General features: G+C 37.8%; 1 protein-coding gene across 1 annotated transcript in view; it reads left to right on the top strand.

Annotated features, from left to right (window-relative positions):
* Positions 1 to 12383, top strand: part of SATB2 (SATB homeobox 2) — a gene marked incomplete in the record, with an annotated part of 229944 nt that overhangs the window by 100876 nt on the left and 116685 nt on the right. The window contains 1 exon segment of the mRNA XM_027773618.1: positions 3503 to 3605. Within this exon segment, the coding sequence (XP_027629419.1) occupies positions 3503 to 3605 (103 nt within the window).

The following is a 12383-nucleotide window of genomic DNA, read 5'->3' as shown; positions in this document are numbered from 1 at the left end:
CACACTGGGCGCGTGTGTGTGCATGCCCAAGATTCCGAGAGGAGAATGGAGGAGAAGGGATTGCGGCGTAATCCCAGGGGGTGATTTCTCCCTTTCTGTCTCTCTGTCTCTCTCTGTCTGTCTAGCGAGCGCATGTGCCCTATAGCAAAAACCTCTCCAAAAAAAAAAAAGTTAGCTGGCATTAACATTAAGATGATCTTGTAACATGAGTTTAGAGTGTTCTATTGAGAACTAGTGATTTAGACTCAAAATATAAGAATTTAACAGTCTAATTAGGGTTACAGAATATTTGATACTAGAATAATCACATATAATATGTCCTTTCTCTAAAATATCTCTCAAGATGTTTTTAAAGCCCTCTGAAGCAGTTCTTGTCAGTGAATCTACTTTGGGTATCAGCTATGGATAAAGAGCTGGATTAATGAGATATCTTACAAATTCAGAGGCCTTTCTGGTGATCAAAGATTCTCATTTTCTAGAAAATTGCCTTTATTTGCTACCTACTTTCTTTGCTAAGTTCATAGTTTAAACATTTTATGTTTTGTTCTGTGATCTGTAGAGATAGAAATTCATTTATAAAAACCTGGAGAAGAAAACAAATCTGATTGAGTCAGGGTAGCCAACTCTTCCTTTTGAAGTGAGTTGTGTGGAATATAGGACCTGGTGGGAGGGCCAGGAGGAATCCAGGTGCAGGGTCAGTGGAGGCCGCTGGAACAAGGACAAAGTAGGGAGGCAGAGAGTGAGGAAGTGTGGATTGTCTTGGGCCAGAGGGATGTGGGCTTCTGACCTTATTTTGTAGTTCAGGAAGGGTCGAGGATGAGCTCCAGGCAATACTGAGATACTTTCCACTTTAGTTGCTTCAGTTTTGCAGTAGAAGGTTCAGTTCTGATCCTACCATGGCTGTGTATCCTTTATCTTTCCAGAGGATGACATTCATGAAAAGAAGACAGAAAGAGATGACAAGTACGTTGGTGATTATTCACATACACCAATGTGACTGGTGCATCTATTATTAGGCTCCTTTCATGTTAAATTTTTTTTTTATTATTATGACATTTCAATGTGGCATTTTAAAATCTCATTTCTGTCCCTTTTCATGTGTTAAATCTCAGTGACTCAGATATTCCACATCAAAACTATGTGAGACTTGAGGTAGGAAAAAAGTAAAACAGACACTGTCACTGTCCTCAAGGTTCTCACAGTCTAGGAACAGAGAGAAAATCAAAGCCCAGAGAAGGAGCTACCTCAGCTAGTCGGGAAACAGCCTTAGTTGGTTCTTAATAACACAAAAATGAAAAATGATCTGTTGATGATAATGTGTATGGGAATATCTTTGATTGGATTCTTACGCAGTGTATTCATGCTGGGAAAATTCATTTGTATACTGTAAAGATGTACAGTGATTGGGACCAGCAGTTAGTGTAATGGCTATGTCACCAGACTCTCATGTAGTCGACCACAGTTCAAGTCCCAAACCCAGTGGCTTAAACTCACACCCAGTGTGTATGTGTGTGTGCTCAAGATCTCAAGAGAACTGAGGAGAAGGGATTGTGGTGTGGCCATCCCCCCTGGGGGGTGATTTCTCACTTTCTGTCTCTCTCTGTCTTTCTGGTGATCACACGCAGCCTATAGCAAAAACCTTTCAAAAAAAATAAAAAAGTCTAGTGATTAAATGTAAAAAATTAAGAAAAGAGTAAAAATAAATAAAAACAAATAATACACAAAGCAGTATCCTGCCTCAGAGAGATTAGGATTTGGTGGATCCTCTAAGCAACAGGCAAAGCCCCATAATAAATTCTATGATACACTCAGGCGATGTTGGCTCTGCGTTGGCACTGCTGTGTTCAGACCATGGGACTGGAAGAGTTCTTGCTATCTTCCTTTTGAGAAAATGGTCTTTTAGAGATCAACAACTGAGGGTGGCTAGCCATCTGCTATGTAGAAAGGGCCAAGAGGTTTCTGTGAATTGAATTAGGAACCCCTTCCCCCCACCAGTACATGTAGTGATTTAAAAAAGGTCTGATATTTTAAATGAAAGTCTAGGACGGGCCGTCTGCTGGCATTTGAACCTCCTGGTAAATAACTTGCCATTGCCTTGATTTCTTGTTATCCTTTTTATCTCTACTACTTGTTGAAATATCATTAGAGTGCCTAAAATCTCTCTGAACTGTTCTATCTCCGGGGATAACTTCTGAAAAGATGAGAATTTCAAGGCGAGATGTAATACCTTGTGCGGGTCATTTGGATCTCTTGTTGTTTTTGCCCATTTTGTTTTTAGACAAAATTTGCAGAAACAAATACTATGTATAAAAACACGTAACGTCACAGTCAGTTCAGGTGTTAAGTTAACATCTTCCACAAATGTTGGCCCAAACATGGCGTATCAACTACAAACACATCTCTACAGGAAATTTATTTCAAGGTGTGCAATCATAATTTAAATTTTTCAGTGTGAAGTCAGGTTATGCTTCCCTTCTCATCTCTTTCCTTTTAACCTCAATTACAAACAAATCAACTGAGGGGATGAGCTCAGGAGGGAGAGGATGGTGACAGAAAGGAAGATTCATGTACTTAAGCACTCAGGAAGTTTTAGCTTTGATTCATTTTTGGTTGAAACACAGTACAAGTGTTATGTTTAGTTTCCCCTGCTCGAAAATAGCACTGTTAATTTTTTCATTTGGTGAATTTTCACACAAGTGCTAATCACACGTTTCTATAAATTATATTAATTTAACTTATTTCCCTAAATGTTGTTCTGCAGTGTGTAGCACGGATGTTCTCAGATTCTTGGCTGTGTAAGCTTGTTGCAGTTGGAAGCTGAACAGAAACATCTGAAAGGCATTATTTGGATTACGGATGCTGGAGCATCTGATCTCACCTTTTGCTCTGGTTCCTAAATCACAACTGTTCTTCCCCTTTGCATTTAATCTGCATGTCCTGTCCCTTCTGTCTTTGACATAGCCCCACAGCTGGCTTTTGGAGAAAGCATTTTAATTGTATAAGTTAAAGGTATAGTAAATTCAGGCAGTCATGTTTGATGTTTCATTTGCAGATGAGTGACTGCTTCAAGTATAAAAACAAAAGAGAGCTTAGTGGTTAAGGGAGCTGGATCTCACATGGCCCACCACGGTTAGGGCTTGTAGTTTTGTGGGTAAGGGGGCTGGATTCCACATAACCCACCACATTTCAAATCCCAGCCCTGGCAGCTTGAAAAACCTGCTGGGTACCTATGTCTGCATGGCCCAAATCTGGATAGGTGGAGATATGGGGGAGAAGGGATTGCAGTCTAACCATGCCCAATGGGAGTGTGTGTGTGTGTGTGAGTGCTCTCTTCCTTTCTGTCTCTGTGTCTCTTTCATGAGGGCACACACCCTCTGACAACGAAAACAAAAAGGAAAAAGACAAAAGAGATTGGTGTGAGATGTAAAGCCCTTCCTCAAGGGTCCCTAAGAAGAATAGTCATATTTTTAAAAAATAATTGTTTTCTTTTTTCCCTTTTCAGAGTATGATTTCATCCATTGTAAATAGCACATATTATGCCAATGTGTCAGCAACCAAGTGCCAGGAGTTTGGGAGATGGTATAAAAAGTACAAGAAGATTAAAGGTAAATTGATTTTTTTGGGTCTGTTTTTAGTTTTTTAGTTCAATGACTTATTAGTTGTTTGGAATTTCTGCTAATTTTGGATTTAGGTTATATAATTTTTCCAGAGGTATATGATTCTTAATATTTTTGTAATATGATCCAAATTGTCTTTCTTAAAACTTGATAGTGTATGAACTAAAGTAAAAATTCTTAGCATAGTATATAAAGTTTATAGGTTTCACAACTGATATCAGCAGAGGCCAAATACTTTAGAATGGACATTTAAAAGCAGTCATTGAGGGCCAGTAGATGATGTGGTAGTTAAGGTGCCGTCGACTTCCACATGGCCAACCACAGTTAGAGGCCAGGACCTGAGTGCTTGAAACTCAAGCTGGGTATATGTGCATGTGTACACAAAAATCCCAGGAGAAAAATGGAGGAGAAGGGATTGCAGTGTGGCCAACCCCTCTCAGGGGGGAGTCATTTCTTACTTTCCCTCTCACTGTCTCCTTGTCTCTCTGGTGAGTGCATGTGCCTTATAGCAAAACACAAAACAAAACCAAACCCAAAAAATCAAAACCTAAAAATGGAAAAAAAAAATGCACACATTCTAAATTAAATCAGCATTTACTGTCTGAGTACTGATTAAGAAATTGGAATGAGGCCAACAAGTGGTGTGATGGTTAAGGGACTGGATACCACATGACCGATTCCATGTTTGGGTCCTGGACCTGGTGGCATGAGAAAATTATGCCACCACGTATGCATGTGCCCAAAATCCTGGGATGAAAATGGAGGAGAAGGGAGTGTGGTGAGGTCATCTCCCCTGGGGGTGTGGGGGGAGCATGATCTCTTCTTTCCCTTTCTCTCTGTCTCTGGTAAGTACACATGCCCTTTGGCAACAATTAAAAAAAAAAAAGAAAAGAAAGAAATGGAATGACTTATAGTATCAAGAAATCTTTGGATGGAAACGGGAGTTTTGTATTTATATGGAGACAATTCTGGTCTAGTGGTTCAAGGAAGTGCTCTATAGTCAGACAGACTTGTGTTCAGATCTTTGGCTTCTACTTGCCAGCTGTTGAGTAAATTATTTAACTTCACCAGAATTCATACTCTCCATCGAAATTGCAATTAATAAAAATACCTAGGTCACTGGTAGCAGTGAGGACTAAATAGGACATCACTGGCACAAAGTAACCTCTTAATAAATACTGGCGATCATACTACGTTAATAATTAATAGTAGAAGCGGTACTAGTCATGATGTATTATATGTGTAATTATATTTGTTCCTAAAATACAGTTCTCTAATATAATAAACAGCATGCTATTTAGACCATTCAGCTGTTTCAATATGTCTATGATATTTTCCTTTTACAAATTTCTCCCCAGAATTAGAAAAATTCCATTGTTCTCACTTCAATTCAGTTAAATGTTACCGGTTTCTGAGGGGGTTTAAGGAATTTTATGTAATATTGATGTTCAAGAATCCTGTTAATCCCCATTTTGCATGATTATGACATCATCCTCATGCTTTATTATACATATTTATAGTCTTACTGACAGCTACTGCCCCCATCTGAGGGTCAAATGACAATTTATGGTGGATAGGTAAAAATAAAGAGTGAATTTATTTATTTTACTACCTGCATGTTTTCCCAGGGGAGACAGAGTGTCAAAGTAATGCTTGTTGACTCTTGAGTATTTGGGAAATTGTTTACAGGGTTACCTTTTGAGGAAAAGAGCTTTACAGCACTTTTCCAAGTACAAAGAAATGAGGGCATTTTATGCTAAGAATGCAATTTACATGAAAAGTTAAAATGTTGACCTACACAGGAGAAATTAGTGAACCAAAAATTGAATTAAGATCCATTTCTTTTCAGTGTGTCCTAAAATTCTTAGAACTCTGTAGATTGTGGTTTGGATACTTGCTTTAGAATATTATTAATATTCACCCTTGTAAAGAATAAGATGAATGATTCCTTTCATTAGAAGACATGATTGTATGGTTCAGAAGGGGTTCTTTTTGTAAGTGTTGCCGGCAAATCTTTCCTTTAAAATAGGACTGTTAAAGTGCTTGAACATATCCTCTTTAGCTAAAAATCAAAAGAATCACACAGCTTCAAGGTCATTTGCTAGATCCCATTTACTTGCTGTTACAGAGAAAGGAAGAGAGTGTCCTCTTTTAATAGACTGAAGTATAATTCCAGATTCAGAAAGACTGCAGGCTCTTCACTCTAGTGTTTTCAGAATTGCCACTACAGAATGTGTGTGTGTGTGTGTGTATGTGTCTGTGTATATACACACATGCATGCACATGCACACATTAACACTCAGGTCTTCTACTTTCTATTTCTTTCTTAGAGATTCACTTCTTTAAGCCTCCTCCTCTTTTTTTTTTTCAAGATAGTAAATGCACAGTTAAATCTTTAAGTGCTGTAAAAGCAGACTGAGACCTTGATTTCATTCAGGAGGTCAAGGATCTACACCTGAAGAGGCTGTCAGACACTGTGTACACAAACTATTCAAAGAGATGGAGCTTGTCATTGCTGTTCGAAAGTGTGTGTGTGTCTGTGTGTGTCAGTAGGAGGAGAAGAGGGAAGGTTAAGGTATGTGTGAAGTAAACACAAGCTGCCGTAAAACAGTTCAAGTGGTGTTGATTCATCAGCCAAGGGAGTGGGAGGGAAAACAAAGAACTCATGACAGGTATAATGGTGTACAGAAAATAAACACCCAGAGAAGTGCGTTTTATTAACTTTCGACCCTCAGGAAAAAAAGAACCGTTGGACCTAGACAGGTACATTTTGTGCGAGAGAAACATTTTGCTATGAATAGATGTTGCTGTGGGAATTCCTATCTAGCAGAGCCCATTTCTCATGAGGAAACGATGATCTGCTTTGTAAAATTTCTGTGTCTGTTCAACAGTTTTCAAAATGAATAATAAAAAAAAAAGACAGAAGCTACACATTTAAAATCTGTAATCAGTAGTAGTGAAATCAGAATTTTAGCATCGAGCTCTATCTGTGAATCCACAAGTCAGCGTTCTGTCACTGTCTGCCTTCCTACATCCCGTTTTCCCCTAAGGTTTAGTGAGGCTGATAGTCATTGTGGCAGAAAATCTCAAACTCACTGATGTCTCAGATGTAAGTGGAGGCTGCATTGTTAAATATGTTTTCTATTATCTGCTAATGTCTGTTTTAATAAAACAGTGGGAACTAAATGGTTGCTCCTTAATCAAAACCAGGATTTCCTAAACCTAAGCTATGTGATTCTGTTACAAATTGCCACATATAGATCTCCTAGGTCAAACATTTTTTCTCTTCTCATAGAAAGAAATAAACAGTAAAATAATTATATACTCTGAAAGATCAAAGTAAATATGACTAAAACCTGGCAAAAATAAAATTCTACTAGGAGGATTAAGAAAAGGGATCAGATTGCAAATTCTATAGTTAATGCTTAAATAAATATGAGAAAAATGAACAATCAATAATTCGATATCATTAAAAACAGATGTAAAAACTGTATACAAATGGAATTGTCTAAATTTTGAAGTAAACATTTTAATGTGCATTTTTTGAATTTGTTGTTATTATAGCTAAACTATTTACACTTACTCTTTAAAAAGTCCTAAATTGGTTTGGCTTAGCATGTTAACTTTATTTTCCCCAGTGATCACAGCAAAGCACATTCTGTTTACCTTTTTTCTTTAATTTCAAAGACAATCATGGTTGACACAGACATATTTGAGTTAACATTAGCGTTACTTCAGGATGGATGGGGAGACAGAGTTTGTATACTCTGGTTTCAAGATCCGGGACCATGAACCTGCTTCCCAGGAGTTTTTGACATTGAGGAAAATGGAGTGGGTGGGTGGAGTGGTAGATTGGTTCAAACAGTATTTTCTCCTAATTGCTGCTTATTGTATAACTGTAGTAGTTTCTGGCCTCCATTTTACATTGAAGAACTCATAAACTCCTCCATGTAAGAAAAATAGACACCTCTATCTAAAAGTTAATAATAGTTAAAAAAAAAAGATCAATAGTAACAGTCGTCTAATGTTTCGGAGTTTTTTGCATTGAATCTAAAGGTAATCCCCAGACACTGGAAATGTTCATGCTATTACAAAATTATTTTCAAGTTTTTGAGATTATGAAGGATTTACCCCATCAATTTTTCCTTGATAAATTCTATACATTTTAATAAGATACTGTTTGAAACCCAACTCTTCTTTTATATAAACTCTATTTAGTTGTGGACTTGTCCCATCATTTTGTATGAAACTAAGTGACAATTATATATGCTGTACCACCACCAATTATACTCTTACGGCAATCTACTTTTGCAAGGAATAGAACAACAACACAAAAATGCCTAAGCAAAGAAGGTTTCATGTATTTTAAATGTTTTTTAATGAATTAGTTCAAGGAAAATAGTTTTATATCTAAAGTGTTTTTCATCTGGTATCAAAAGTAAAATGAATTGTCACTTTTGGTGGCATAAATCTCATGTATTTAATATACCTCAAAAATTGAGGGACCATTGAAAGTTCACAAATATTGGTGGATTGGTGGCTATGATAAAATTATTTGTGCCATTAAGTAATGCCACTAGAATGAATGAACCTAACCAAACCTTGTATTTTGGTCAGACAGTAAAATTATGCCCATCACTTTCCTTTTCTCAATCATTGTCAAGAACCCCTTGATTGCTAGTTGTCTTAATTTTATTTGTTTATTTGAGCTTATTTTATAAAATATTAAAAAGCTGGGAGAAAAGAAGATTTTAAAAACCAGTGTTACTTCCCCAAGCCTGGTTTATTCTAGCAATCAGTATTTTATCTGACCCTGTCTGATCTAGTCTTGCAAGATCAAACATCCAGGCCAGCAAGCAGACAGTAAACAAAGCCCATGAAGGGTTTTGGTAAACACAAAGATTAGATGTTGAATGAAAATTAAACTCCTTGAACTAGTCCTCTGTACTAAAGTGGTTAAGTGGGTTGTGATTAAAAGAAATAAGTAATTATGATCATTATAGCTGAAATGATATAATGTTACCACATTTAAAGCACCTCTTGTACCCGAAAATGATTGTGTCATTTACAAAGTGGTGCCTTGGAGTTGAATAGAGAAATCAATGTCTCCCTGACCTGGCTCCACGAGGGAGCCCTTGCTTAGCCATGGTGGTATCGGTGGTCAGGACAATGCCTTTAATCAACTCCTGGTACTTCTGTCTCTGCTGTTGTTTAGCTCTAATGAGGTAAAAGTAACTTACTTTTGTCTACCTAATCCTTCCCAGTTATAAAAGAAATTTGCTTTTGGCTTCAGATCTAAATGAAGGTGTTTTATAAGGAAGTGTGCTCTCTGTCTGTATTATACCTTGCCAAAAGTAATGCCAACACCAGAGCCTTTGTATTTTATGTAAATATTGGAGTCTCATAAATTTGAAGGTTTCTTCAAAAAATTCATAGAAAATGTGTACAAAAAAAAAAAAAAACCTGTCTTTTTTTTTTGCACCTAAATAAACTTGTACTTTAATTCCTTTTTTCCACAAATTAAAGAAAACATTATAGAAACATCACTTCCATAGCCAACTACTTTGTACCTCACTGGTTTTCCAACATTTGGAAGTCTCATGCACTTTCACTGTGACAATCATGCATATATATTCATTATTCTTGGTTTCCAACTAGAAGCTTGTTGGTAGTATCAGCAAGTAGAAAAATGGTGTATGTAGAATGCCTTCAGGAGTCAGTTCAGATGTGGGCATATTCTTCTCTTGGATCTTAAGAAGCCCTTTCTGACTATACTGGGAGCAACTCCTTTGTTCTGAATATATTTATTCACCAATATTTAAAGAAATAAAATTGCTTTGATAATAATGTGGGTGGTAGATTAATAGAAATAAATTTGTTATCTGTTCATATTTATGCTATTTACAATGTCATTTTAAATATGCATTAAAAGTAAGATGGAAAGATTGGGCCAACTGGTAGCCTCATGATTACGATCTCTGGATCCTCTGTGGCTTACTGTGTGGTTTAAGTTTCAGACTTGATAGCTTGAAAAACACGCTGGGCACTTAGTTGTGCATGTCCAAAATCCTGAGGTGGGGTGGAAGAGAAGGGATTGTGGTGTGACCATCTGTCTTGGAGAGTGTTTTCTCACTTTCTCTCTCTTTGTGTTCTTCTCTCTGGTAAGTGTACAAGCTTTATAGAAAATTAAAAAAAAAAAAAGATGAGGAAAGGGAAAAACAATTTGCTTTCCCCTCCCTGTTGCCAACTCATAAATGCATGCATGTGTCCATCATATATTTATACTTACTATTTGAAAAAAGTATAAAATAGTTCACAGTTCAAAAACTTCACAATTTTGATGAAACACATATAACATATAACACACATCCTTTCTCATTCAAAGTGAGCACTTATTTTATATACTTCGTGGGATTCTAAGGCTTGGGAATGAAGAACATTTCATAGTCCCTTTTTTGCCGGAAGATTACAATTATCATTAAATAAATAATCGTAATTAAACAAATGCTTACTGAGTGCTTCTACTGTAGGCCTTATTCAGTGCTAGGAGCAGTGAGAGACTTCCAGAAAGATGTAGTTCCTACCTCTAGTTATGTTGGACTCAACCTCACAGAACAGGCAGCCCTATAAATATCTCTGACCAATATACAGTACTGGTAAAACTAGTGCAATGGCAGCACACAGAAAGTTTCATAAATTCTTTCCTTTTTTTAAGAGAGGTTTTTACTATAGGACATGTGGGCTCGCTGAAGAGACAGAAAGCGAGAAATCACCCCTCCCCCCCAGGGACGATGGCCACACCACAATCCCTTCTCCTCTGTTCTCTCAGGATTTCAGACATGCACACAGATACACCTGGTGTGGATTTCAAGCCACCAGGTCTGGGACTTAAACACTGTCGACTATGTGGGAGTCCAGTGACATAAGCATTATGCCATCTGCTGGTTCCAAGGTTCCATAAGTCCTACCTGCTGGAGGTCAGCATTGGTGATGGTGGTGGTGGTGGTGGTAAGGAATTCAGGAAGAAGTAGCACATGAGTTATACCTTAAAGACAAATAGTTTTGCAAGAAGGAAAAGAGGCAAAATATTTGTGACACTGCATGTTTGTTAGTACAGATTCAGAGGTGCCAAAGAGCGTGATGTGTTTAGAAAATAACGAGTAGCTGTCTGGTATATCTGCACTGGCAGTGCATTTATCATGGTACTGTAACCTAACGGGTGCCAAGAATGGCTAAGATTTTGATGAGTGGAGAGAGGAAGCTAGTAGAGCCTAGTTGGGTGTGGGGATGGTGGTAGCACTAAGCATTGTTGAACAGAAATGACTGGGACTGGCTGGGAGGGGGCATTTGTGTTATAACAATGGGACATAAGATCTGGAAGATAAAGACAACCTTAGGAGACTTTAAAATCCTAATGGAGACATTTTGAAAGTCACTGAAGACTTTTCAGCAAAAGAGTGACAATAAAAATAGTGGTTTTATATATATATATCTATATATTATCTATATATAGATATAAATATATATATCTACATATTATCTATATATAGATATAAATACATATATATATCTACATAAATATAATATATATATATATAGACATAAAATATATATATCTATATATATCTATATATATCTGTATATATTATTGCCAGGGAGCATGTGTGCTGGCCACTGAGAACAAGAGAGAGGATAAAGAGGAAGAAGGAAAGAGAGAGAGAAAGCACCCCCAGTGGGATGTGGCCATACCACCATCCTTTTTCCTTCATTTCTCCATCCTGTTAGGGGTTGGGGCTCACAAGCACATGGGATTGGCATATTTTACAAGCCACCAGGACTGGGAGTCTAACCGTAGTCAGCCATGTGGTACCTTGCTTCACATTCACAGGGCTTAACCACTGCACTACAGAGCTGACCCTAAAAACAGAGGTTTTAAAAGTTTCCTCTAGAAGATGTCTAATGCTGTCTATGGGTTTGAGTAGATATATGACAGCAAGAGAGGCAGGTAGCAGCAGAAGGGTTGGCGTGTACGCCTTGGGGGAAGTAGGTGAAGTTGACTCTATTGCAGTAATTTACAGAAGTAGTGAGGGAAGCGAGGCATTGGCTTTGGGTGGTAGCAATGAGAAAGACAGGAAGCAACTGATGTAAGGGGTTCCCATGGGGGAGAGCCAGTGAGGCTTGGAGTGAGTGAAGAGAGTGTGGGAAAGACCAAGAGAAATCAAAGTGAAATCTATGGTTTTGAGCTTAAGTGAGTCTTGATGGACAGAAATAGGACAATATGAGTGGAGAGGAGGTTGCCTGTACTTTGGTGAGAAATGGGCACGTAGGTAGAAATGTCCATTAAGCAGTTCCAGATGTGGAACTAGATGACTAGAGGACTGGATTAGAAAATAAATTTCAGAGCTACTTCTTGGGACATGATAGTTAAAACAGTACCAAAGGGTCATTCTTTAAAAAGGAACAGGAGCAGTGGGATAAAAAGGAGACTGGGAACAGGAGCTGGCCAGAAACTCTTGAGAGGAAAAGAGCCATGGGTTTATATTAGGGAGAGCAAACTGTTGTAGGAGCAAGGATGGAAGGGCTTTCAGTGGGAGGTGTCAAGTGTATGAGGAGCAGAGAGAAGGGGAGGGAACTGGAGGCTTTTGGCTTTGACAGAAAAAAGACCATAATGGCACTAGAAGGAGCTGTTTCCCTGCAGCGTTGAGAATGAGGAGAATATATTCACCTGGAAGAGAGGAAATGGCGGCCCATGCTGACTTGTGAGGA

Source organism: Tupaia chinensis, unplaced genomic scaffold, assembly GCF_000334495.1.
Source record: "Tupaia chinensis unplaced genomic scaffold, TupChi_1.0 Scaffold000361_2, whole genome shotgun sequence".
NCBI classification, from domain to species: Eukaryota; Metazoa; Chordata; class Mammalia; order Scandentia; family Tupaiidae; genus Tupaia; species Tupaia belangeri.
The sequence above is the reverse complement of the archived record's forward strand: the minus strand, read 5'-3'. Positions and strand labels throughout refer to the sequence as shown.